Consider the following 27,564-nt stretch of genomic DNA (forward strand, 5'->3'; position numbering starts at 1 on the left):
TTATGAACTAAAAGAGACCACGAGAGCCAATCGCGGAGTGGCAGCAGTCGTAAATTCATCGTCTTTCTCGTTTCGTCCGCTTCATCGAAACCCTAACTCAATCGCCTGGTAATTTCCTCTCTCGAAGATCCTACATTCATTTTTGCTTGATTTATCTTAGTCCGCAGTTAATTAATATAATTTGTTCACTCATTTATGCACAAGAATAATCTGTAGCCCCCTGTTTGTTTCCCGAGAAAAGGGGATAGAAAATTTCGATTCATACATTTTTTTTCTCGGTTATGCTATTCTATGTTGAGCAAACAAAGTAAGTACCTCGATTAGTTAGGTCAGTTTCCAAAAATGAAAAAGAGAGTAATTTTTGTTGCAATTTTTTGATAGAATCCGAATTTGATGGAGGGAATTGGAAGTGAGGGCGGAGCAGCGGCGGCGCCACTGGCCCAATGGCGGAGCAATTTTGCGAGAGCATTCCAGTACTATTTGGATCGGTCAACGCCTCACACTGTGAATAGATGGCTAGGAACCCTAGTTTTGGCTATGATTTACATTCTGCGTGTGTACTATGTTCAGGGGTTCTATGTTGTCTCCTATGGTCTGGGGATCTACGTTTTGAATCTCTTGATTGGTTTCTTCTCGCCCAAGGTTGACCCGGAGCTTGAGGCCTTGGATGGGGCTTCATTGCCAACAAGTGGTTCTGATGAGTTTAAGCCTTTTGTTCGCCGCCTTCCCGAGTTTAAGTTCTGGTAAGTTTCATTTATTCTTTTGCTTCATATATGCAGTGATGGTATCTAAACAATAGTATTGTATGGTCTGGTGTGATTTCTTATGTTCAGGGTTTTCTTCATTTTGATGGAAACCCCCCTTTCCATTTGTTGGGCATGTTAAAGGATGTGTGAATGTATCTTGTAGTAGTAATAAATGCTTCAAGTGTCTTCTAATTATGCCATATCTGTGTGCTATTTTTCCTGTGTATTTGGTTCAACTTACGTAGAAATGTATGAAAACAATATATTTCCCTCTTTACAGAAGGGTTTTCATGGGTTTTACTGTAATGGTAGAAAACTGTTTTTGAATAGTGTCGGGAGTAATTCTTAACTACTGAAGGATGGTTTTGCAGTTGAAGCGTCGGTACAGCTTATAGAGTTATAGGCATCAGGTTATATGTGTTATTAAATTCCTTGAGTGACTGAGTCAACAGGATGTTTATCCCATGGAGTGTCAGTTAGCATAAATCAATACGTGAATTACCAGCCGACTGGTTCAATACCTAGTTTCATGATTAAACTGGCTCACCTCACAAAATGAAAAGCAGCAATGAAGTTGAATAGTCTCTAATTCTTAATATCACACTTGCTGTAAAATCTCGGGGAGTTCTACAAGGATGTTGTTTACGACGTTTTTATTATCATGGAAAATGAATGTGTTCAATGTTTTTTAGGTATTCCATCACAAAGGCATTCGTTATTGCATTTATCATGACCTTTATTTCTCTGCTGGACGTACCTGTTTTCTGGCCAATACTGCTATGCTACTGGATTGTTCTGTTTGTCCTCACAATGAAAAGGCAGATCCTACACATGATCAAATACAAATATGTTCCATTTGATATCGGAAAGAGGGTGAGTAAATATATTCTCATTCTTTCTCCCCATCTTTTTGGTTGGCCCTCATATGTACGCAGTGAGTCATTCCTTACCATGATCGGAAACTAATTATTATGCTGTCCCCATTTGTTCTTGCAGCGATACACTGGAAAGAAGTAGTCTGAATGGGAGCGGCTTTTCTACAAATCTGAAATGAAATGCTGACGATTTGTAGAACCTTGAGTGAAAGCAAAACGATAAATTTGGGATCTTAAGTTTGTTTTGAAGGTAATGTTCCCTCAGTACATTTGAACATGTGCTAGCCTCTCTAGTTTAGAAGCGGATGACAGGTATTGTCAGGATGCCCAAATAGTTAATCTTCCATAGCCTAATCAGAGTTCAAGTTGCATTCGTTTTTCATTAAACATTGCCTAGCAGATTAAAATATACCTTGTTGAAGACACAGCTAACAGCAGTCTATGTTATATTGTCTGTGTGTTGCATGAACATGTCGTGTCGGGGGCATGAACCCAGTGTATTCGTTGCATGTAAAGCATGAGAAGATGTTCCATGTTCAGATGTGTGTGTTTACATTCTTTCATACTAAAATAATGTTCACATGTTTTTCGTGTTCATGTTAAAAGAAATGCGTAAAGACTGAACCAAGAATGTGTAAAGCTTGTTTTATTTTATTTTTTGTCTAAACAAAGAGAATCATGCCTTTGTGCTATATCTAAATCTTTGTGATCATCTTGACCCTAGGAAAAAAGCTTCAGCTGTCTGTCTCTGTCTCGTTCTCTTTTTCCGAGTATTAGACTGCCGTGACACAATCTTGATAAAACCCTATACATAGACGGAAAGAAACGATCAACTCTCAACGAGAGTATATAAACTACACATACTGCCGGTTGTTGGAACTCTTCCGGCATATGCTCATGAACTTGGCCACAAATTCTGCATAAAAAGTGCATGATTAACACATAAACTTACTACAAAACTGGACTCGTGCTCAAATTATTGATTCCTTATATAATTGGATGAAGGATTTTGGTGGCTTGTATATGTTACCTTCTAGTTTCAGTAACGCACTCGCTCCTGCTGGGAGTCTTTTCTCCTGCAAGGAGAAACATTTGAGTCAGTTCATCTTCTCCGAGAGCCGAAAGAGGGGATGAGGTAGAGAACTTACATAATAAGCATGCCAGTAATAGAGTTCCCTCTTAGAACTAGCATCTACTCCCTTTAGGAACTGTTCCACAAGCTTCTGCATTTCGGAAAATGAAAACTCTCACAAAATTATACTTTGGTGACTATGTATATACGAACAAGAAGTTTGAGGGATCGATACAGTACCAGTAGAATCAGTTTCGGATGTACAAAATCTATAAGAAGTTTTTGAAACTTTCCCCGGATGAAAAATAGTCTGACACAAGATTAATACGGAAAATCAATTCAAACATTGCGGGATGCTGTTAGATGAACGGTGTAACTGAGTCAGATGTGAAATCCCTTGTGGGTTTCGCATCCGTCAATGATTGTGAGATTCACATCATTCAACGGATGCCAGTGAAATGATTACCTCTTAGGAGACGGATCAGCTAGGATTTCGGAAGCAAGTTCTTGCACCACCTCTTCCCATCCAAGTGGAATTGGTTGTTCTTCTCCAAAAGGATAGCTGCATTGGCAAAGCTCCATGTAAGTTGACTTTATAACAACAAGTCCAAATTTCCAACAATTTATTTGCAATATGTTCTCACTTATGTGCTTTGCATGCTTCAAGACCCATGATTGCTTTTCTCAGATTCTGCTTTGATTTATTTGCAATCTTATTGGCAAAGGTCATAGGTAGGTCAAATTCCTCCTTCATGGCTATCTGAATAAGAACTTCCATGATCTGGCAAAGAGAAAAGTAAACTATAAGCGAACGTGGGCGTAGCCACATTGGCCAGAAAGATGCCCCCCCCCCCTCCCCCCTTCTTCTTGGATTAGTAATGGGACGCATATATCAAAAGCTCAATGCGAAATTTGAATGAGATAGATTATTTCAAATTAGTAAAATTTGAAATTGAGGTTACGCAAAATAGGATCCGAAAGGGATATACTTTTATTTTAATCGTAAAATAAAAGTATTCTATACTATTCTATACATAGTAACTTGGCCCTGATCTTCTGATATCGATATCAGATCCATACGCTAGCTCTTGGTTAAGAAAATCCTCGCACCTGACTCGAGTTCTAATTCCCTCTCCGCAATTTAGATTAGTTAAGGTAGAATATCGCTTGTATTAGAAAAGAGAAAAAACTTAATGCATAATCAAAAGTCAAAAAAGCATTTTGGGAGCCCTACAACCCAATGTAATACTTACTTCATGAGTCACAGGAGCATCAACCTTGATGACTTTGCACCGGTTTTTCACCGATTCAATGACGCCGGAGTCATTTTCGCAGCAAAGTATGAGCTTACACGCATCCGAGTAACAGTCCATGATCCATTTGATCAAGTGCTGAATGTGCTCCGCTTTGTCAACACCATAAAGAACCATCACTGGCATATAAAAAGGAAGGAGAAGTGAACCATGTTAGGGTTTTGAGAGAGATAAGTCAAAAGTGTGCAGAGGGGATTTCTGGGTGTGTTGAGAGAATTTTGACCTTTATGATTTGCTTTTAAATTTATAGAGCTGACTTCAGGAGCAAGTTCATTGTCATTGTTTATTTCTCTGACCAAACCCATTAGGGCATATCTGGCATTTGGTTCCAACTGTACATTGAGCTCCACATGGTGAGGGCTGGATGTCAATGGAACCACCAGTTGCGTTGTCCCTTGTTCCTGTTAGTATTGGGTCATGTAAGAGAAATTTGAAAACGCTCGTCCAGTACAGATAAATCACAGTTTGACATGTGCACATAAACTTTATTGAGTTTGATAAGTTATTTACGCATATGTGTTAGCATGTGATTTTAAGGTAAGGAGGAACGACTCTTTTACTATAAGAACATTATTTCACAAAATGTGAGGCATTATTTCTATCTCAAATGTCTATTTCACAAGAGAATACCTGAACCTGGAAGCACCTCAAATCATGAGATATCTGCAGGGAGGAAACAAAAGGGAAAGATGATCAGTTCAGTCAATTTACATGGAAAAAGATTTGAACTTTGTTGACTCTGATGAAAACAAACGTACTTCCCAACTCGCATCACCGTAAATTTCTCGTAGATACGCCATTGTTAGAGCTTTCTTCCCAGAACCAGTTGGTCCGGTAAACAAAATATGTGGACTGACGTTATCAATCACCTACATATTCAACGGAGCATGAGCAAACGGAAGAAATACGCACAAATGGAACTGGTTCCCAGAAAACGATTTACAATGTATGCGAAAATTACTCACAAGTTGCTTGAGAACTTGAGCTTCTTGTTTGTGGCAAGTGAATCCATTCAACGAAGTAGGTCTATGCTTATCAACCCACAACTGCCTGAGACTCTCTACCACGAACGCCTTCTCGATGAATGCAGCTTCATTGAACGTGCTACGCTCAGGTGATAATTTTTTGTTCTTGCAAGAACTCTTTCTCATACACGAAAACCATGCCTGACTTTCGCTCTTCCTCCTATTATCCGTGAACTTCCTCATGCTGGCGGTTGTTGTCCTGCTTGCATCACTCCTCTTGCTGCTAGCCATGCTCAGCCTCCTGCTGCTCTGCCTGCTCACCGCAGAGCTGGAAGTGGTGGTGGTTGTCTGCGACAAACCATACAGAGATGAAAGTCCGTGGGCATTGACATCGTGACCGAAGTTACCATTTGATCGAGTAGTACTTCTCTGTTGTGAGGCGGCAGAGGAAACCATTTTCGGTTTTTGTAAGTGATTTTGAGGCAATGCCACGACATTGCATTCTCCAGAGAAAAAGATGTCACCTGGTGCAATAGAAACTGAGGTTTCGTAAATCGGAGCAGCTTTGTTATTCAAGATGGGATCTGGAGAAGTTCTAGCAAGCTTTGCATGAGCAAGCAGTTCATTGATTTCGCTGACGAATGGCGTGCTCACTTGCCTTTGCTTCTGATGAGCCATGCTTTTGGACAATGGTGAGGGTGTTCTCTCCCCTTTCGTAGGTGTGATTGAACGATTGCTTTGCTGGTCAGTTTCTCTCGGTGATCTATGCCGCAGAGCAGCTGCTGATCTTCTGCTGTTCATTCTTTGATGATGTTGGTTTCTGTTTGAGTCTACAATCTGATCACCATTGTTGTTCAAAGCACGCTCTTCTTGGTCTGCTTGAAAAGGTGAAACATGTCTCCTGCGCTCGGATTTTCCCAAGGGGCTGATGTTCCTACGAATATCAGAACCCGCCATTGGCAAAGTTCGAGCATTGCTGTCACCTCTTCCAGGCTTGTAGGGCGACTTGCTGCTGGTTCTTCTTCGAACTGGGCTTACCACGGAGGTAGTTCTTGGAGTAGGGCCGTCGTATTCAATCCAGGAAGAGTTTCTCCTGCTCTGCCTCAAAGGGCTGATCTTTCTTCCCAAATCCAACTCTGGTTTTGCCCCTTCAGATTCATATCCTCCATTAGGCCATTTGTTTCCGTCATGCCACGGGCTATCTAGGATGTCTGTCTCGGCATCAGATGGCTCATATCCACTCCTCCTTTGCTTCACCGGCGTCACAGAATTCCTCCTGTGTCTTGACCAATTATTCTCCATTTTTAACTAACCAAATTGAGGCAACAATTAGAAAGTGACTCAAATCCTTGTAAGCCTTGCAAGGTTTCTTAACTTGCCAATGAAGTGGTCAGGCTTGGCAAGTGTGGCATCAATGACAGGGAAGACAACTCTGATCACCAGCTAAGCCCCCCAAATGACCGCCAAATTGAGCACCGAGAGCTTACAACAAAACCCAATTGAACACAAGGCCGGAGTCAAAGGGTTGATTTAGAAGCACAAGAAATTCGAGAAGCGAAAAACATAAACTTATTATAACGAAAGGAGACAATGGGAAGAACAAACAAAAGGGTATCTTAGGAATCTGAGGAGGGAATGCTTAAAACCTGTGGATCCGATGCTTACAAAGAAGTTGAACAGAAGTCATTGATGATGTTAACTATGTCGATGTTTATGCTGTGAGTGTCTAAGTTTACAGTTGTAATAAAATAAAATAAAGGAAACTTAGTGTTTCTGAAATTTCTAAGCTCATGTTTTTGTCTTTGTCTTGTCTGTTTTTATGGGAATATAAGGTTGCAGCCTACCGGCAACGGGCCGTTTGAAGTCTTAGGAATCTCATCTGCGTAACAAGTTGTGGCTTTGTCTCCTACTAAATGAACGATAAGTCGATAACACTGTCATGGACGGGTTATAGAATGAATGGACGAAAAGTTTATACTTTTAAGATATAAAGTTAATCAATATACATTTGTTACGTCAATGTATTTTCTTGAGCTACAAGTCAATGTATTTTCTGGTTTCTCGTACTCTAGGTTGAAGCAGATAAAAAGCTTCTTACTTGTAGCTCAAGAAATGCACAAAACACACCCATCGCTCTCTCCTTGTTTAACTCTTCCACCAAAAGAAGCTTTAAAACTCTTTTCTGCAACAAAGAAACTCTTCCGCGAACATAAAAAGCTCAGAAATGGAGCCATATACACAGAGGGAAGCTAACCTCAAGAAGTAATTGAAAATCGAATTTACAATTTTACATTCGCAAAGTATAATCCTCGAATCAAACGTGAGGGGTGGTGCTACATACTTCTATTCGTTCGGACTGTTAGGAGAGAGGTTTTGAGTGGCGAAGTTGATAACCAATCTAATAAAGCCGATTTGACAAGCTCTGGAACTTCATCGTGTGGGCAGTGCCCGGCCTGCAGACTTACCAAAGTCGTATTTGGATAAAATGCTTTGATGGTGTTAGCCTTGGCCGGACCTACCCACGGATCCAGGTCCCCCCAGACCAACAACAGCGGACAAAACATCTTGCTTAAGACACTGTCAAGAGCATATTTGGTCTGGTTTGTCATGAACCCGGTCATCAATCTGTGCAAAACAATCAAGAAAACATCATACGTGCACGAATCAGACATCAATTTTCATGACCAAATCTTCAAGATATCACTAGTCTTGTCATCCGTATTCAGGGGATCTTTATTACAGAACAGATCTACACATACCTGTAATAGACTTCTCCAGCGTTCGGGTCAGCTGCTGGCATTATTATGGACTCCACCAGATAGTCATCCGCATTAGCAGTGTTTTTATACACCTGTGTTGGCAAAAATAAGTATTTAAAACACATCGTAATAAAACTTTGTTACGAATTTGGGAGGCTTTGTATAGTGATTGGAACATCATGGAATTGGGCATTGGGATGAAGGCGTCCTATCTGCGAGCTAAGTTTCAATAAGGGTAAAAGTTCCTATCCGTTTATTGTTTATACTAAGGTTGACATTACGCTCAGACTTCACGGAAAAGCTTAGAAACTAGAAAGTGACTTACGCTCTTTAAGACGGATTCAACACGTGCTGGTTGCTTTGCTTGCCAGAAAAAAAATCCAAGCACCACCCGCTGGAAAACTTCCTTCAGGGGCTTTAGGATGAACTTCTGCAGGGCTGTTTCCTCCCGAGACTCCTCGGCCTCACTGTTAGGATTTCCAAACTGTCCTGCAGAATTCAGGAGTGCAACTCCAACTACTTGCTCGGGCAACCCAGCAGCTGCAACCAAAGCAGTAAAACCTCCAAGGCTGAAAATTTACGGTGAGCCATATAATCATTATCTCAAAAGCCATCTCAAAAGAAAACATGAGATACACGCACTTTCCCTTTGCAATAATGAACTCAAAGCAAATTACCCTTCTTAATCAGAAAAGTTAGGAAAACCTCGATCAAGTTTTATGCCCGTAAATTTAGAAAACATTACTTGATGGTTCAAAAACACGATCATCCACATTCACGAGTACAGATGAATTATTAAAGATGCAGTACGTAACCAATCAAAGTTCAGATTACCTGTTTCCGACTAAAACTGTCGGTTCTTTCACAATCTCCTTCAAGAAATCCACCACCTGATCTCTCCAAACCAATGCATCATAGTCAACAAGTGCTTTCTCACTCCATCCGAACCCCAGCAAGTCTATCGCATAAACCTTATATTTTTTGGCCAACTCCGGAATATTGTACCTGTAACATGGGAAGAAAACAAAAACTTATCGGCTTTAAAGTATGCACGTAAAATCACACGGTTAAAAGAAATCCAAACCTCCTGCAACTTAAGACATGTTGACAACAACTGGGTTCTAATCATTAAAGCAAAGAAACAAAAAGGAAAGCTCCCTCGGTTTCTTGAAATTTCGTATTTGATCTGATTCTTAATCTTAAAGCTCTCACTCTCCGTTTATAGGCTGAACACCAACTCCCCACACGGCGGATGGAGCTTAGAGGAATTTGCAAACGACCACAAGTAAATGTAAAGATACAAAACTGAAGGGAAAAACAGAAGGTGGTGGGCACAAAGCAGCAAACCGGAGGCCCTCCATGTCCAAAAATTGTGCCCCTCCGGGTTAAATTCCAGTCTTTCAACACCTAATCCAAAACCCTTTTGCCTAAAAGCAGGAAATATTGCAAGGAAAACATGAACTAAGATGGTAAGTAAAGAGATTAACCTTGAACTGGCTGAGCGGCCAAAGAAGAACCCATGACTGGGATTCCTGCAGCTGCAACTCCTGCAAAAGCAAAACCCCTCCTGCTCATTCCACATTTGCTTCCTTCCAAGTGCAAACAACATTCAGTGGTCAGTACAGTACCCAGAAAAAGAAATTTCAAACTTCTTATTTTCGAGAACTCGAAATTCTAAACTACTCTAATTTACGACTAGAACCCTCCTAAAGCTCGGGTGCACGAGGCTGACTTACTGAACAACTATTTTAACCCACGTCTGCAAAATCGAAACTTGATTGAATTAAATGCAAAGGTAGAGTGATTGAACTTACTGTGGCAATTATACGGTCTTGTGGGGCCAAAGAACCTGCTTTCATGAATTAGTACGGACGACGACATTTCAGTGGCTGTGAAAACCTCTCAAATTTGAGCTGTAATTTGTAAAGTTTTGAGCTTTTGCATCTCTCTGGTCGGTGTACGTTTTGCGTTATGGAGCGCTGGAGGACGTCAGCTCGCGTGATTAAACGGTCTGTCGTTTTTCTTCCTGGGTCAACGACGTCGTTCTTTTCAATAATCCCCAGGCGATCACCGACAGTCGTGCTTCTTCTTCGTCTGCAACTCAACCAACTCCCAACCGAAAATTTTCATTTGCGCCATGGAAACTCCGGCGAGAATTCTCAGCCTCAACCTCCAGCTCTTCGCCAGAACGACACCGTCCGCCCTCGCTTTCTCTCCCAAACTCCACAGACCCGCGAAGCCCTCGCCTACATTTCACACTCTCGCTCGAAACGGGGTCGTCAAAAGAACCCCCTTTTCTCTTTCGCTCGCGCAGCCGCACTCCTCGTTCTCCTTCAATCCGAACCCCTTCAAATCCCTCCCCCTTTCTCTCTCCTCCCCGTCAACGTTCAGCAACTTCAACCACTCTCTCTCACCCTCAAACGACGGCGTTCCCACCTGGAACCGGGCGTTCCACGGCGGCATTAACGGAAATGTGGGTTCTTTCGGGACCCACAACCGTGAAGTGACGGTGGTGTTGCTAGGCTGGCTCGGGGCCAAGACGAAGCACCTAAAGAGGTACGTGGAGTGGTACAACTCCAGAGGCATTCACGCCGTGACCTTCGTCGTTGATCCGAGGGAGGTTCTCTGGTTTGATTTGAGCCGCCGGGTCGAAAATCGGGTTTCGGACTTGGCCCGGGATCTCGCTTCGTGGGTGGAGGAGGGCGGAGAAAGGTGCTTGCTTTTCCACACCTTCAGCAACACGGGTTGGTTTGTGTAGGTACTCTTTGTTTGAATGTGATTGATTTTACTGCTTTCATGGATTGTCAATTCCCGGGTTTTCGGAGTTTGCTTATGGCGGTTGGTTTGTTGCAGGTATGGCGCCATTCTTGAAATTATGCAGGGGAGGCAAGATCTGATGGAAAAGATTAAAGGGTGTGTTGTTGATTCAGGAGCAGCTGAACCGTTTAATCCCAAGGTTTTGTTGATCATGGTTGATCGGATTTTTAAGTATCGATTGATTGATGTCGAATAACAAAAGAACGTGTCATAAGAATTGGATGAATTTGTTTGCTTAGATTGAATATATGATGTGCTTTTGATTGGATTCCCTAGTTAGTGGATTCTGAATTGACTTGCTGCTCATTAGACTGCTGCAACTTATCACCTTGCAATGCAGATTTTCCTTCGCTTCTCAATTGTTTGTTGCATTTTGATTGAATCTTCAATGCAATTACTTGAAGCCAAGGAATGTTTATGAATCTAGTTGGCCAAATATTTTGCTTTTTATCGCTTTATGTTTAGTTTTATGGTTTTACATCAATGTGAGTTCAACTTGAGCTATATGTTTCGAATTCATAACATCTCACATTTCTCTATTTGGTAAAATGTCAGCTTCAAGATCCACTCCAGATTTTCGAATCCAAAATTGATACTGTGCTTAGTACTACTAAATTAGTAGTTCGCGTCTGTCATCTAATTGGTGTCGTTTTGCTTTGCATTTATGGTACCGTGTGCAAATGATTACCTTCTTTTAACCTTGACAGGTGTGGGCAGCAGGATTTTCTGCAGCAATTTTGAAGAAACGCAGCTCTTTAACAAGCTCTGCAGTTGAGGGCCTTGAGGCTAGAGATTTAAATGAGTCAGAAGATGCGGCAAGCTTGTCAAAGCTGCAAGAAGATAAGCCTCCGCTAGTTGAATCCGTGGTTCTGCTGGTATTAGAGAAGCTGTTTTCGGTTCTTCTAAAGTTTCCTGATGTGGATAAGTAAGTAGTGCTCTGAGTTCTAACATTTGTTTCCCTTAACTTGTTTTTGACTTAAACACTTGTAAATCTTAGATGATATATGACTGGATGCTCAAGAAAATGGGCAGAACATTTCAGTTGAAGGGTATACGATTGACTTTTGTTTTGTTTTCTTTCAGGAGGTTAACGAAGGTAGTTTCTATTCTTTCGGAAAACACTCCTTATTGCCCGCAACTTTACCTATATAGCACTGCTGATAAAGTCATTCCACACCAGTCAGTCGAGTTGTTCATGGCGGAGCAAAAGCGGAAGGGTAGAATTGTAAGGTCCTTCAATTTCGGCACAACACCTCATGTGGATCACTTCAGGAATTTCCCCGACATATACTGTTCGGAGCTTGACAGTTTCTTGAAAGATTGTTTGACTACGGTTAAGACGACGTGAACTCTGCAAATGCAGATTGTTGTGTAGAAGTCATTCGATTTAAAGAGCGGCTGGTGTGTTCTCAATAGGAACACGTCCGAGGTTATAAATGTGTCGATGAGTTTAGTTCTCACGCAGCAAATGCCAATAATTTTGTAGTCTATTAGTTCACAGCGAAAATCCATGTTATCTAATGCTTCTTTTGAACTTTTCATATCCTACTACTTCATAGCCTTCATTCATGCTTGCATTGTTAGAGTTTCAATAGATTTATTTTTTGACTAAACGATATTCTAATCTACTCAATTTATGAGTTAGATGATTGGATTGGGCACAAGGAGGCGTGCACATGCACTGGCAGTATGAGCAGTTGACCTAACTCACGTTTGCATAGCAAAAGTAGATTTGGAATGACAATTCAACCTTTTACTACTGGTTTGTTGATGTAAGGTCGGGGCATGTAACTGAGGTTATGCATTCAACTCTCTCTTCCCATAGCTCAATCTTCCCGTAGCCCAAGTAGTTAAGAGAACTTAGAGCTACTAACCAAAATTTGAAAACCCGACCCGGCCCATTTATAAGCAAAATGTCCAGGTTCATTTGACTTTATAGGTAAGTGGGTATACTTTCAGCCGACGACCAACCACCCCAACGTTGTCAGCAGTTGGAAAGTGATGCTTCCGGATCTCTTCCATCTAATCTTTTTCATCAAATAATCTGGATTTTTAAAATTTGATTCAACGGCTGTAAACAGAGGTTCATTTTAAGAGTTATAATAATTTTAATCGTTGAATCAAAATTTAAGGATCCGAATTGTTTGATGAGATGAATTAAGTTGAAGGATCCAGATCCCTTTCCTCAGCCGTTTTCTGAGAGGTGATCCTAAAAAAAGAAATGTTTGTCGTTTAATAATAAACTAGAAAGAATAACGACTCTTTCGATCTTGCTTCTGCAGTTCGGAGTCGCGCGTTAAAGATGGCGGCTTTGGAGGATTCGCTGGTGAATTCCAAGCTCTCTCCCCCGAATACATACGGAGCCGTCGTTCTCGGCGGCACCTTCGACCGATTACACGACGGCCATCGCCTGTTTCTCAAGGTCTGTTTCTTCATCTCTGTCTTTCTTTTTTCTCTTACATGTGAATTTTAAGATTAATGGTTTGATGGAAATGGAAGCAGGGGGCGGCGGAGCTGGCAAGGGATCGGATTGTGGTCGGAATTTGCGACGGACCCATGTTGACTAACAAGCAGGTTCTTTTCTTTTCTTTTTTTCATTCATCATTCGGATTTTACGAATTTTGTGGATTTAATTCGAACTGGTTTAGTTGTTATTAGCATTGATTTTCCAGAAAGGCTGTAAATTTAATGTAATTATTGTCTGAAAGCCTACATAGTTTTAGTTGATAACTTCATAAGGTAGATTTTGATGGTTAATGTTGCGGTTATCTGGCAGTTTGCTGATCTGATACAACCCCTTGAAGAAAGGAAGCGTAGTGTTGAGAATTTCATCAAGGTATTATGCTCCATGAATTTGTTTATATTGCGATTCGATTAGTTTGTATTGAAAAAAAAAGAGATTTGCATTTGCATTTTTAGTAGAAATGGTTTGATGAACTTTCGGATGTATAAAATTTAAAAAGTAGGGTGGATTTCGGATACTTGAAGGACAAACGGTGCTATAGTTCACTTGGAGAAATTATCTTCTCCATCCATAAGAAAAAAGTATCGCAGTTTTTGACTGAGTTGCAATGCAGCTCATTCTGTTGTAGCTGTGGTTGTGGGTTCGAACAGGTTCATTTGTTCCGCCACCATATGTCCATACCCGCTTTCATCTTTTTACATCTCAATTTCAGGGTGACCTTTGCTAGTATTCCAGTTTTGGTAAAGGTTAGGGAAAGTGAATTAGGTGGCAGTACATATGGACCTTCAACCTTGCAATCTCAGGGGGATTTTGCATTCAACAATTTCTGTATTGTTTCCTGCAGCATTGTTGTGTCATAAAAAATGTGTTCTTTCTTATGTATTAATAACGATATTTTCAGTCCTCAATTTCCTGCATGTATTTTCACAGTCTATCAAGCCTGGGCTGGTAGTGCAAGCTGAACCTATTATGGACCCGTATGGCCCCTCAATAGTTGATGAGAATCTGGAGGCAATTGTTGTCAGGTTTGTTACAGATTTACATCTTTTTCTTTGGTCTTTGCTAGCATCTCAATTTCGTTATAATGTTGCTGAGTCGATCTTTATCAACATGAACTTGTAAAGCTGTCAATCTCTTCTTCGCTTCACTCTTGAAGTCCATGTGTCACTTTTGAGTTTTGACGTTGATCATCACTTGATTTAATGTTTAAAGCTAATCGGTCTGGATTTAGATTAGGCTGAGTTGATTTCCCTTTGAAAGACGGAATAAGTTGAGTTAGCTTGGCCTGCATAAGGCGTAACACTCATCATCAGGTTATGCTTTTACTGCTGTTACAGTTATTTCTTCACTAATTTTAGATTTGGTTTCTGGCAGCAAGGAGACTTTACCAGGTGGACTGTCTGTCAATAAGAAGAGAGTTGACCGAGGCCTGTCACAACTTAAGGTTTGAATTGGTTGCTGCAAATTCAATTTTTTTCAGATTTTAACATATCTAAACTAGACCCTTTTCTATTTATTTGAAAATCATTGTGACGGTTATCCTTAATTTTGTGGGTCTCTGTGCAGATTGAAGTTGTAGATTTAGTTTCTGAAGAATCTAGTGGAGATAAGCTAAGTTCAACAACATTAAGGAAGCTAGAGGCGGAGAAGGCCAAGAACCAACAGCCAACATAAACCAAGTTTATTTACAAAAATGTACTTGAAACCATGCAAGTGTAATGCGTCACATTTGACGGCTTGAGGGTGGAAAATTGTATGAAAAATAAGATGTGGGAGAGTGTATCTGTGCCAAAAGTCAATCGAGTTGTTTGTTGCAGAGCAAAAGAAGATTGGTAGAATGGTAATATCCTTCAATTTCGGGTCATCATTGTATGTGTATCACTTCAGATTCTGCAAATGCAGATTGTGTTGTGTAGTAGAAGCCATTCGTTTTACTGCTAGTGTTTTGTCAACAGGAACAACCTGAGGTTAACCGAGTTTATGAGTACGGTTCTCAGTGCAGCAAATGTCAACAAAATACCTGCTTTTGTTAGATCTGTGTACAAGTTTCAGAACTCAGTAAGTCAATTTTCATGTCAAAAAATGCTTCCCATGATATGGGTAGATCATACCCAATCCTTAGCCCCCCTCTCATGTAATTTCCAGGTCGGGATGGGAATAGCTCTCCTATCCTGGCTGCAGTTTTTTTGGAAGCCACCTTGGCTTGGTAGCTGAGTTTTTTACCTCCTGGAACTGTTTCAGTTCCAGCCCTTGTGAAAGCTCAGGTTATCATCTCCTTTTTAAGAGTTTGCTTGTTCTTTGTTTTGTCTTGCCTTTGGCTGTAAAACTCGTATTATCGACCAAAAAAAGATGGCACTGTGAGCTGTTACTAATTCACGTGTTATAATATGAGCTGACAACCTAAATGAGTATGGAACTAAGTTATAGTATTGCTATAAAATACGCTCATTATAACATCAGTGAATTGTAACGTCATGTGACGGTATGACAGTCGCACTGAAAAACTTCTCATGACAACGAGAATAACAACTTTCAAAAAACTAATCCCACACTGGTGGCATACCAAGTCGCACTACCAGTAATAACATCAATACATGACAATGCGTGACCGACTTAAACAAACGTCCTGAAGTCTCTCTCGTCAAGAAATCTTGTCTTTAGTTTGGCAATGCGAACCTTAAAGTCAGTTAAATACAATCCGAGTCCCTATCAAAATTAAATCAAGCAAGGGTGGATATGTTTTAGAAGTAAATCAAATCATTAAGCTGTTTTCGCCAAATCCCATAAAATCATAAAAAAAAACCGTTTAACTAACCACATCCATAACCGCCTCGCCATCCACCGCCTTTCCAATTGTAAAAGAACTTAACGGCTACATATATCATCAACGGCAATTTGAAATTTAAGCGGTTACACAAAGAAACCCAACCCAAAAGATTGCGATCCCTCTCTCTCTCTCTCTCTCTCTCTCTCTCTCTCTCTCTCTCGTTCATCGGAGACTTCCTTCTTCTCTGTTCTCCTCTCACTCATCCCCCCACCAAAAATAAAAAACCAGAAACCCCCACTGTCAAAATCGCAGTGACAGTGATAAGAAAGATAGTCGGCGACTCGGCGGCGCTAGAAACAGAAACAGAGCGTATTTCTTCAAGGTTTTTCCCGAAATCCCACTTTCTGTAATTTTTTCGTTCCTTTTTCTCAATTCTTGTTTCTGGGTAGGCATCAATTATTATTTCGTTCATTTTTTCAAAGTTTATCAAATGGGTTTTGTGTGTTTTCGTGATCTCTTCATGGGTTTTGGTTCTTAACTTTTTGATGATGAAGTTCGTTAATTTTCTGTGAAATTTAGATCTCTTGGAGCAACACAGAAGAAGAAGCGCTGTAATCTTGAGAAGAAGATTCTGTTCTTGAATTTGAGAGGGTAAAATTAAAATTCAGGAAATATTTCTTTGATTTCTTCGACTGGGCTTTCATCTTAAGTATTCCTTTGAGAAAGTTGAATTTTCTGGAATTTCTGCAGGTGGGTTTTGCAGATTCTTTGCAAAGATGAATGATTTGATGACCAAATCTTTCTTAAGTTATGTGGAACTGAAGAAACAGGCGCAGAAGGACCTTGAAGCGGATCTTGATGTCGAAGCAGGCGCAGGCAAACTCAACCCGTCCGACCAAGAAAACCTCTCTCAGTTCTTCCAAGAAGTCGGAGCAATCAAGGCCGACATGGAAGAGATCACCAATCTCTTGCACGATCTCCAGAGCCTGAACGCTGAGGCAAAGTCCACTCACAGTGCCAAGATTCTCCGCGGGCTTAGAGACCGGATGGAATCTGACATGGTCGCAGTGCTTCGAAAAGCGAGGATTGTCAAGGCGAGGCTTGAAGCGCTTGATCAGTCAAATGCGACCAACAGAAAAATGTCCGATGCGTATAAGGAGGGAAGCACTGTGGACCGGACTAGAATGTCCATTACCGGTGGCTTGAGAGTCAAGCTAAGGGACCTGATGGACAATTTTCAATCTCTGAGAGAGAAGATTGTTTCGGATCATAAGGAAGATCTGAAGAGGAGGTACTACAGCGCAACGGGCGACTTGCCATCGGATGAGATGATCGAAAAGATAATTTCCGGAAGCTTGAAAGTTGAATTGTTCGAAGGGAAGACGGAACTGGATATTGGGAACAAAGTCCGACACGAGGCAGTGATGGATATCCAGAGAAGTCTGACAAAGCTTCATCAGGTGTTTCTCGACATGGCCGTTCTGGTTGAGGCACAAGGCGAAGACATTGAAAATATCGAAGACAATGTGGCGAATGCCGGTTATTTCATCAGTGGTGGCACAAACAGTCTTCACTATGCCAGCCAGATGAAGAAGAAGAACAAGAAGTGGGTTTACTGGGTGTGGGCTGTGGGACTGATTATACTTCTGGTTTGCATTATTTCGATGTTCGCTTTGTGATTAGAACAGAGTCGGAATAATTTAGGGTTAGGCCTGTGAATGCATGTCTTTAGTGAGCTTTCTGAGCTCATAGAGTACTTCTCTTGATGCGTTTTGAGGTTCTGTTAATCGACAGAAATGCTAATGAGAACATTTGAAACTGTGCTCTGGTGTTTTCCTCTGAAATGAATTCAGTTTTTAATCTCACAATTTTTGTAGAGAGAGAGAGAGAGAGTACAACAGGATCACCAAAGGAAACATAATATTCAGAACGGAAACATATACAGGACCATCCATTATTGATAAACTTTGCTTGCTTTGTAGCTTAAAAGCTTTGTATAACAACAAATAAAAGACTCGAAAACAAAGACGATACATTATGTTTACAAAATTGAATAACGGGGTTCAGCCACTCTTCAATTAATGCTAAGATGTTGCGTAGCAATCCACGTATTACCAGGCTCCAGCTGTACGTTTCCAATCTGATATGGACATAAAGAGAGAGACGGATTATGTTTGAGTTAGAATCGGTATACATTTCATAACACACGAGGAAGAATATCTAAAAGTTGTTCAATATAAATAGCATCTCATTGCTGACTAATGATGGAAACGCATATCGAATGATGGGCATCTTAAGCTTAACAGAAAATAGAACCACTCAGGAGTTACTAGTTAGTCGAGTTCCCTGTCCGGATACATCAGCATTTTTAGCATCCAATAGACAATTCCAATTTCGAGTTCCATACCTTTGCATTTTCAACACAAACAAAATCTTTGTAGCATGCTTCCATTGTCAGATATGGGTTCCACAAAACAGCATCTGTCCAACTACATAGACAAAAAGGATAGAGGAGTCGAGCAAGTGAAACAGATGGAAAAGAATTTTACCAAACAAAATAAACTAAGATTTAGACTTACTTTGTGTTCTTGATAGATATTACATCACCTAAGCCATTATCAAGATGTAACTCATCAGGGGCATCCAGGTATACGCAATCCACGAATCCAGGAAAAGTGATCCCATCCCTGTGTCATTAAGATATCAATCAGAAATGCCTAGCAACATGTCCCGCAAGATTTCAAAAAATAGTGCTGAAAAGTGAATAATCTATGACAAAAGCATTTTATACTGCCCCATCAAACCTTATTTACCCAGCCAATAAACTGAAAAAGAAAGCATTGAACTCATGTCACTTTTTTCATGTGATAAAAGCACGCAACGAAAATGATACAGGCCTTTCTTCCTTGCCCTCCAGTGGATTCTTGGGATCGGGATCTTTATTAAGTGTTTTGCAGCCTTTCAAACCTTTAACTGATGCCCCTTGTACAGCAGCCTTCACGACAAAGGTTAAATGTTAATGATACAATCATTTATCAAAGCCCATTTTACGTTATCAAATTCAAAAACTTTGCTGAGGATGTGATTCCTAGTATTTTCAGACTTTTGAAGTCATTAGAAAGAATATATGAATAGCTCAATCATTTCCACCTCAAATTATCCCTCCACTCCACACTGCTAATAGGAGTTATGCCAGAATGATAACCAAACCCCTGAGCATAAAATAATCATACTTACCCGGAAGTATGTATGCAATGCGGTGCTGAATGAAAATGGCTTGCTGTCTGTATTTTTAATTACAAGTTCGGTGGAAAGGCCCTTTGGTTGCAAAGTGACCTGCAACCATTGAAACACGTTAGAAGTTTTGTCCACTCCAGGTTATGGAAAATGCAATATCATATGGGGGAGTCAATAAAATTACGACTACAAAATTACCATATATGCATGTGGCCTAACATAGTATTGTTGTGTAGCAGCTGTGCACACCAAGGGGGCAGTGAGTTACAAGTGTGCACTAGACAATTATCATTTTCATAGAGGGTTAGTGCAACTGACCTTGTACAAAGCTTGAAAGCTGAAATCCCACATTGAGCGACTGTATTCACCATCCTTTAGTTCTAAAGTTATGGTAGGATCTCCTTGCACATTTTCAGAATCAATGACGGACCAGTCCAGATTTCTTGCAAATCCGTGCTGTTAATTGAAGAAACATCTCCAAGCCTCAGAACAATAGCAAAAACCCGAATAATGCAGTCATGTATCATGCAGCCAGAACAAAAATCTGGATCTCCATACGAGAATCTTTGATGGAAGCAACAATGTCAATGGACTTACTACTACCATAGCACATTAGGCAATGTGGTTATGTGGTTATGTAACATTTATCAAGAAATCAATCAACCTACCATTAAAATACAAACATCCATCAACTGCCATTCTCAGGTTTTAAGTGTTTAGGTTTCTAATTCAGGCACTCATCAAATTGAAGTATCTGATATCAATTTAACTCATAACATTAAAGACAGAAAGAAGACGATGGTATAGAAACAAAATTAGAGGGTTGTACCTGCTGCATAGGGCCTGGTCCAAACTGTGGAAAACAATGTGGAACGCCTCCACTATCCCAAGAGAGAATAGTCAGTATCTTGACGAAAATCCCAGCTTTCAGGCAAAATGATTATTCAAAGTAACATGCTTAACAAACAAATCAAAGGAATTTCAGACCCTTATGAAACATACAGAACACAACGAAAAGAAACCAAATTTGATATTTCCAAAATAAACCAAGTAATTTTTTAATGATCATTTCAATTCTTCTCATTTTGGCAAGCATAACAAAGTTATTGACTGAAACTTAATCCCAAACGGAAACCAACTTATTTCCGAAAACCCGAAAAAGGAACCCACGAAATCGAAAACAACCTGATTGGTTTCTTCTTGTTGAATACCGCATCAGGTCGAACAAAAAGCAGGTCCCTCCCATTTGGGACTTTCCAAGAAGTAATAACACCGCCATATAAATATACATCCGCCTCACTGCAAGCATCAAAATTCATCGACCCATTTCAAATTTCCAATAAAAAATTCAAAAAAAAAGAGTCAAAGTTCCGTTTCCAAATGCGAATTCAGCCGCAAACCACAAAACCAACACAATGTACCTGCCGCCGGCGCTGGTCAAAACGACCTTAGGCAATTTCTCTTCTCCCTCTGCAAATTTCACCCCTGCAGTAGCGCTCACTTTGCTTCCGGCGCCGCTTACAACAGCCATCACGGATGACGACGTTTTTGGCGTTGTTTGCCAAAACCTGCGTGTTTGTGTGATGTGAAATTTACAGGAAACCGAGCTGATGAAAGACCGAGTTGAGAGAGAGAGATGAACTCACCGGTTGACTCGGCGGGAATTGGAAGGAGTGAGGGTGGGGAGCGAAACGAGCATAGAAACCATCGCCATCGCCATCTTCTTCGTCGAGTCGCGCGGGTTGGTTTTTGTGGTTCCACTCCTTATACTCAAATCTTCTTCTGTGACTGTGACTCAGTGACCGTCGGGTACCACGCCACCACCCGCCAAGCCCAGGGACCAAATATAGAGATTCGGATATTCTTTTACTGGGTTTGGACCGATTCAATCCACTTATTATTCAGGCCCAACATGAAGTATCATTTAACCCGTTTCGTTTTGTGTAAAGAGTCATTCATTTTTACACGTCATCAATTTACGCAAAATTAGCAATAATGTGTTTTCAACATAGTTGAAAGTGCTTTTAATAAATACATTTTAAAATTAATCTTTAATACAAATGCAAGTGTGACAATGTAAACAAGGGTAGGGTATGGTTAAATAAAATGTTTCCAGTCTAATTTGTTAAAACAATTATTACATGGTATGGTGTAATTTGTTACATTTTTAGTCTCATACAAATTGATTTGTGTTGATTGGTAATTGTTTGTGAACCCTCAAGAAACCTTCTGCAACTTTTGCAAGAGATTGATATGAACCGGGTCCGTGCATTGTCAGCAAGGCGGAAGATCCTTAGGCGGAGGCAGAACAGATTGATCCGATCCTGGTCCATCTTCTACAACGAATGCTGTTTTCAGTCCCCAGCCAGTATGAAGCTCCAAGTGACAGTGCATGAACCAAACGCCTAGACGTTCAATGAGAAGCAAAGGTTATAGTAAGTAAATAACTGATACGTGGTCAGTAAATGCGTGGTCAGTAAATGCGGTACATGTTAAAGTTATGTGATCATCGTACCTGGATTATCAGCTCTAAACCGAATGGCGGTCCAACCACCTGTGGGAACTCCAATTGTATTTCTCTCAACAGGATCAACCAAGTTGTACTTAGCAGGGTCCTTCGCAGGATCAAAATTCCCAATCCCAGTTCCAACAACAAAGAAGTTGTATCCGTGGAGATGGAACGGATGCGACTCCACGGTTAGGAGATTCGTGTCTTGTAAAACCAGCTCAACTGTCGAATTGAAAGCAATCTTGCTCAGCCTAGTTCCAGTTGATGTCCCAAGATTGGCTGTGAGTGGTGCACCAGTGTAGTTGAATGCAGTTGAAGGCCTATCGGGGAAGTCGGTTTTGAACACCCCTTTGAGGTTGAAGTAATGTGCTTGCAGAAGCCCGATCCGAGGCATCTCGAAAGAGATGTTGTTCAAGGAAGCAACAAATCTTGTTCCGTTGATGCAACTAGGGCACGATTCTTTCCCGAAACCAATGGTGTAGAAGAGTTTCCGGTCGACTTTGAGAGGCACATTGGCCGGAAAGTTTGGAGTGTTCAGGCTTCTGAGCTTCTTATTGTAACTTAAAGCGAAGGACGTGTCATTAGGGTTAGGCAGTTGCGGAAGGCTTGGCAGGACGGTGTTCGGGACTCCTCTGTATTGGAAGATGGCTGTGGCTGTCTTGTCGTCAACAGGAACCGGAGCATCCATGAAAGTTCTGGCGGCCATAAAGTATCTGCCTGAAGCTTGATTGGCTTTGACCAAAACGTTTGTGGTCTGGCCTGGTGCGATTAGTATGGCTTGAGTAGTGAAGGGTTTGGTGTAAACTGCATCAACCTCCACCACTGTCAGATTGTGTCCAGCAATGGCGAAGAAAAGTTCGTCGTTGAGAGCGGCATTGATGATTCTGAGGAGATAGGTCTTCCCTTGCTCAACCTCCATTGCAAAAGTATCTAAACGAAAGAGAGTATAACAAAATTGGAATTATAAATTTTACAGTTGTAATCATATTGAAGCTGAAACTGTTGCTTGTGTTTAAAGCAATTCGTTAATTTTGGGGTTTGGAATTCAAATATTTTGTCGTGCGTTTCTTTTAGCAGTCCTACTCTTTACGTAAAGGATGATTGGTCTTTCTTAAAGACATGACGCGCTCAGAAAACTTGACGTTTTAGGATGAAAAATCATATAGAACTTTGACTTTAGGTTTTTATCTCGGGTCTATACATGACGTTCAATCTTTCTTACAGACATGACGTGTTGAGAAAGCCTTACCTCTAGTCAATGTTCTTACGCTTCGATCCTACGTATTGACATAGTTAACGTTTTTAGGGTGAAACCATCACTAAGAGCTTAGAATTAAGGTTTCTAGCCTCGATTCTCGGCGTAGTTTTTGAAAGTAAGAACAATACTGATGAAGGGGTTTGCTTACGTTTCTCAGAGCAAGGAAACAATGGCCCTGGCTTCCCGTTGATGGTGTGAGCATCTGACGAGTTTGGTGGCAACCCCAAGCTGTTTGCTTTGTTGACAAAGGTTTCGACGTCGACATTCCACCATTCGCCGAGAATAATCTCAGTTTCCCTGTACGGCTGTGCGAACGGGAATGGAGTTCCTTGTTTAGGCATGATCACAATTGCTCCATAGACAGTAGCCCTTAGCCAAAGAATGTGTGCATGCCACCACAGAGTTCCTCTTTGCCCTGTCACATTGAAGTCGTAAGTGTAGCTACTTCCGGTCTGGATCGGACATTGCGTCACATAAGCCGGTCCGTCTGCCCAACCGTTTCGATACTGCTTCAATCCATGCCTATAAGAACATGTATAATTCAGCGAGATACAATATATAATTTTGGGAAACCGGTAAATACTTCTGCTACGAGAAAAAGGTTGTGATAAGAAATGCGCAATTTTTTTGTGCTCACTAACTAGTTTGTTTGGTTAGTTTAGTTTAATTCTTACCAGTGAATGGACATGTTGTATTTAGCATGGTTTGTAACATTGATTTGAAGTCTGTCACCTTCTCGGACATAGATCGTAGGTCCCGGAAACCTTCCATTTACAGTAACAATCGGTTTTGCATGGCATAATCTGCTCACGTTCTTCACTTGGACCTGCAAAATCCCACAGAGAATGTTATCGATTCGAAAACCATGAACGGAGTACTAGTTCTTCATTTTTCTTCTTTCTTTCTTGTATGTTAATGCATGGGAACAACTCACAACTCACATCAAACTGGTATTTCTTGATGGCAGCTTCAGCAGGAGAAGTGATTAAGCCAAGAAACCCGAAGAAAATAAGCACGAATGCGCACAGAAACCTGTTCCGGAGGCAGATGCTAGCCATTTCGATTCTCTCTTTTGATCCACAACTTCTTGATTGTTTACGTGAAGAGGTAATGAGGCATGAACACGAAGATGCCAAATATTTATATGCACGCGTTGAGGCAAAGACGTGCATTTTTAAAAGTATGTTAAGGAGCTTCTGGGTCAATTAATAATTAGGTAGGAACTGTGCTGGACATGAAACCTTGTAAGCAAAATTTTGAAAGGGACTCGGGCCGTCTTCGACTGACTTCAGAAACCTCTGATTTGTAAAATGGATAATGTGCACCAACCAAAACCCTAAATGCAGTGGCAAGCTTTACCGTTGAGGGAAAGGTATAGCTTAAAGAATATGGTATCACAAAAGGGTCTCTTGTTGAGGAAAGGGATATCACGATTTCCGAACGCATTGTTGTATGTGGTTTTTATCACTTACGTGACAGTTCATGATTGACTTGGGTTACTTGCTGCATGACATACAATGGGCATGAGAAGTTGAGAAGTTTTTCATGAGTATGACTATCATATCGTCATGTAGTATTAACAATCCGCACATATAATAACGTGATGATCTACTTATTAATATTATGTTCTATGTTCATGACATATGACATATCAACCATGTCGTTTACTTGTATTATAATACGTGAATTAGTGACACCATTTGACAGTGCGCATTAAAATCTCCCGATGCCTCTCCTCTTTGTCATCCATGTGAAAGCTTTTTGCAAGGTGCCATCTCGGCAATGCAAATGCTTCACTTCTGCTATGCAATTGGGTCAGATGTCATTCTCCGGGAGTTGCTTATAGCTATGAGTTATGGTTGTGTATTTGCGGACTTTGGGGCTTTTTTCGTTAAGGGTACTTCAGATAGAGGCTTCCTCTTGCTTTTAATTTTTGCCTACTCCATAAGGGAAAAACAAATGAAATATAAATACACAGGGACGTAACCAGGATTTGAAGATCGAGTGGGCGGTAAGTTAATTATACTTCTCATGTAGGCACCTTATATAAAAGTATCAAATATCATGTAGTTTGGTTCCACTTAAATTGACGATAATTTTATTTAATGTGAGAGTTGTTCTAATCAGACAGTCCTACCGAAATTTCTCTCCTATAAGAGGACGTTGAAAGTTTAAATATGATCTTTGTCAAATAGAATAAGTCCATGTGGACCCCACAATGGTAAGAATGACAGTATATTCATCTGCAGCCGTTTAGGTTTAGCAGGCCCCCCATCGAAGGATGAGTACAAAACACAGGGCAAGCAACACCTACACCCTTCAAATAACGAGTCTGAGATGAGGTTCGGTGGTTCGTCAAACCAGTTACAATTTGAACCAGGAAGAAGAGCGCAGTGCGCTAGACGATGCCGTTGACACAGTTATGACGGTCTTTTCTACAAATGAAGCAAACAATGAGGAGCAAGTAGCCAACTTGAAAATTATGCAAGTCCGACGATATAATATGATAAGATAATACGATTAGTCACACGTGATAGATTGACGATTGTTGACGTATGTGATTTTGCGCCCTACGGTCAGAAATATTCACTTGGGAATGAATTTTAGAGTGCTTGATCATCATATGGAATTTGAACCAAACTTAACTCTTCATTACATGCTAATAAGTGCCTAACGAGAAAACATGAGTGCAAAAAATCACTATAAAAAAGTTAAAAAATAAGGAAAGGGATTCTCTATGGATTCATTCCACCTAATCCTCCTCATCAAACAATTCGGACCCTTGAAATTTGATCAAACGGCTACAAATAGGGGTCTACTCCAAAAGTTATAATAACTTTAACGGTTGAATTAAATTTCAAAAACTCAAATTATTTGATTAGGAGAATTAGGTGGAAGGGATCCGGATGGATCCCTTTCCAACAAAGAAAAAAGTTAAACCATCAACAACAGTAAATGACAAATTGAAAAATTATGCGGCTTGTCTTTTTTTATTTAGATTTCAACCAACCTGAATAAACTCATATTTATAAAACATGACGCATTTGATTTTGATTGTTGATATTGAATCCGGATCTTCGACGGATTCTCTTTTTGAGGATCCCAGAGATTCGTGAATCATATTCGTTCGTCTTACTTCATACGGTTAGAAATCATTTTAAATATTTTTATTTAAAATTAAATACAAACAGTACCCGATAAAAACTAACCGTACAATGTAAGTTGAACGGACACAATTTATAGATATTCAAGATCCTTATTAAAAGAATCCGGAGAGGATCATGTTGGGTTGATATTCATGACATATGAAGTATAAATGGTCATGATGAGTTCACGTGGGTGCCCAGCTAAAATTATAGAAGAATCCTGTTTATGTTTGGTTGGTAATGTAGTTTATGGTCATCAGCTGGCAGACGGCAGATAAGCAAGAATAGAACGATGAAAAATGCATGCTGCCCAACAGCCCATGTCTCGAGTCACAAGCCTTATCAAATGTTGGTGACGAGTCAATCAATACTTACTCGTGGGCCGTTTCATGCATGCCTAACATATCATCGTCATCTTCATGTGAAAATATCAAGATAAAAAAAAGTTTTAGGGTAAAATACAAAAAACTATCTTAATTATGGGTCGAACGACACTTTCATACTTCATCTTTTAAAATTGACAATGTCATACCTCATTTTACGAATTTATGACAATGTCATACCTTCCGTCAATTTGTTTGTCATCTATTCCGTTAAGTAGTGACGTGGCTTAAAAAAATTAATTAAATATTAAAAACTAAAATTATAAAATCATTTAACAATTTTTTTGGGTAAAGTACAAAAAACTACCTAAACTATGGGTCGAATGATACTTTCATAACTCATCTTACGAATTTATGACAATATCATACATTCCGTCAGTTTGTCTGTCATCTATTCCGTTAAGTAATGACGTGGCTTAAAAAATTAATAAAATAGTAAAAAAATAATTAAATATTAAAAACTAAAATTATAAAATCATTTAACAATTTTTTTTTACATGGGGACCCATCCTTTATCCCCCTCACGTTTCTTCCCTCTTCCTGTTTTCCCCTACCCCAAACCCAGATCCTATCCCCACTTCACTCTCCCTCGCCGTGCCTAGAACCACCATCCCTCCCCTCTTTCTCTCCCCTTTCTCTTTTTCACGTTGCAACAGCAGCTTCGTCGGCTTTGCCATTATCCGCAAGCTCCAAGCCCTAAACTTCACAAACCTCATCCTCTGCACCCACGCTGAGAGCTTTTCGTTTCCGAGAACCGGACTGATTCGGTAGTCGACATGCGCCTCGGCGAGCTCGCCCTCCGCACCCATAACTCTGCCAGTAAGTCTGCGTCTTCCGACGAGGAGTACCTCTAGCTATCCCAAGCTTTCAGTGATTTCTCCGCCTGCAGCAACGACATATCGGGAGAATTAAAACGGCTCACAAGCTTGCCGTCGCCGGAAAATGCGCTGACCTCTAAATTATCTGAGGCTGTGCTCGAACTGGAACCATGCCAGGGGTTTTTGTAAAGGGAGAACTTTTCAACCGAGATCATCGAGAGCATTTCGTCGGAGGATCTTCAGCCGACGATCAAGATTTGCGTCGATGGCCTCCAATCGCCATCTCTTGTCGTGAAGCAATCTGCAGCAGCCAAGCTCAGGCTTTTAGCTAAGAATCGGGTTGATAATCGTGCCTTGATCAGCGAGTCCGGCGCCTTTCTCGCTCTAATTCCTCTATTGTGATGCAGCAATCCATGGATGCATGAGCACGCCATC

At 40.6% G+C, this 27,564-nt stretch overlaps 6 protein-coding genes and 1 pseudogene across 6 annotated transcripts; 3 read left to right on the forward strand and 4 right to left on the reverse strand.

Moving 5' to 3' along the window:
- Window positions 1–2,160, forward strand: LOC137748501 (protein RER1B-like). Its single transcript, XM_068488662.1, has 4 exons — window positions 1–108; window positions 382–743; window positions 1,439–1,619; window positions 1,743–2,160. Exons 2-4 carry the CDS (start codon window positions 394–396, stop codon window positions 1,761–1,763), a joined length of 552 nt encoding a protein of 183 aa, XP_068344763.1. The 5' UTR covers window positions 1–108; window positions 382–393; the 3' UTR covers window positions 1,764–2,160.
- Window positions 2,161–2,312: 152 nt separating this feature from the next.
- Window positions 2,313–6,273, reverse strand: LOC137747803 (uncharacterized). The gene is made up of 10 exons (XM_068487948.1): window positions 4,972–6,273; window positions 4,765–4,875; window positions 4,230–4,407; window positions 3,947–4,125; window positions 3,338–3,474; window positions 3,160–3,255; window positions 2,934–3,003; window positions 2,770–2,844; window positions 2,652–2,697; window positions 2,313–2,537 (listed from the first exon to the last, which is right to left on the reverse strand). The coding sequence occupies exons 1-10, from the start codon at window positions 6,271–6,273 to the stop codon at window positions 2,476–2,478; spliced, it is 2,256 nt and encodes a 751-aa protein (XP_068344049.1). The 3' UTR covers window positions 2,313–2,475.
- Window positions 6,274–7,285: 1,012 nt separating this feature from the next.
- LOC137748777 (pheophytinase, chloroplastic-like) lies at window positions 7,286–9,658 on the reverse strand. Its single transcript, XM_068488958.1, has 6 exons — window positions 9,545–9,658; window positions 9,218–9,319; window positions 8,565–8,735; window positions 8,056–8,299; window positions 7,731–7,822; window positions 7,286–7,596 (listed from the first exon to the last, which is right to left on the reverse strand). Exons 2-6 carry the CDS (start codon window positions 9,310–9,312, stop codon window positions 7,305–7,307), a joined length of 894 nt encoding a protein of 297 aa, XP_068345059.1. The 5' UTR covers window positions 9,313–9,319; window positions 9,545–9,658; the 3' UTR covers window positions 7,286–7,304.
- A 186-nt stretch (window positions 9,659–9,844) lies between these two features.
- Window positions 9,845–12,056, forward strand: LOC137748776 (uncharacterized). The gene is made up of 4 exons (XM_068488957.1): window positions 9,845–10,484; window positions 10,584–10,686; window positions 11,255–11,472; window positions 11,631–12,056. Exons 1-4 carry the CDS (start codon window positions 9,868–9,870, stop codon window positions 11,893–11,895), a joined length of 1,203 nt encoding a protein of 400 aa, XP_068345058.1. The 5' UTR covers window positions 9,845–9,867; the 3' UTR covers window positions 11,896–12,056.
- A 628-nt stretch (window positions 12,057–12,684) lies between these two features.
- LOC137748196 (syntaxin-112-like) lies at window positions 12,685–17,639 on the forward strand (annotated as a pseudogene).
- Window positions 17,640–17,681: 42 nt separating this feature from the next.
- Window positions 17,682–20,801, reverse strand: LOC137748197 (putative glucose-6-phosphate 1-epimerase). Its single transcript, XM_068488304.1, has 10 exons — window positions 20,662–20,801; window positions 20,437–20,583; window positions 20,201–20,314; window positions 19,845–19,896; window positions 19,334–19,471; window positions 19,016–19,114; window positions 18,676–18,773; window positions 18,358–18,465; window positions 18,186–18,267; window positions 17,682–17,918 (listed from the first exon to the last, which is right to left on the reverse strand). The coding sequence occupies exons 1-10, from the start codon at window positions 20,733–20,735 to the stop codon at window positions 17,853–17,855; spliced, it is 978 nt and encodes a 325-aa protein (XP_068344405.1). The 5' UTR covers window positions 20,736–20,801; the 3' UTR covers window positions 17,682–17,852.
- Window positions 20,802–21,159: 358 nt separating this feature from the next.
- LOC137748753 (laccase-11-like) lies at window positions 21,160–23,840 on the reverse strand. The gene is made up of 5 exons (XM_068488932.1): window positions 23,724–23,840; window positions 23,457–23,608; window positions 22,931–23,304; window positions 21,531–22,454; window positions 21,160–21,420 (listed from the first exon to the last, which is right to left on the reverse strand). Exons 1-5 carry the CDS (start codon window positions 23,838–23,840, stop codon window positions 21,290–21,292), a joined length of 1,698 nt encoding a protein of 565 aa, XP_068345033.1. The 3' UTR covers window positions 21,160–21,289.
- Between the last annotated feature and the right edge of the window lie 3,724 nt (window positions 23,841–27,564).

The sequence above is a fragment of the Pyrus communis genome, chromosome 10 (assembly GCF_963583255.1).
Source record: "Pyrus communis chromosome 10, drPyrComm1.1, whole genome shotgun sequence".
NCBI classification, from domain to species: Eukaryota; Viridiplantae; Streptophyta; class Magnoliopsida; order Rosales; family Rosaceae; genus Pyrus; species Pyrus communis.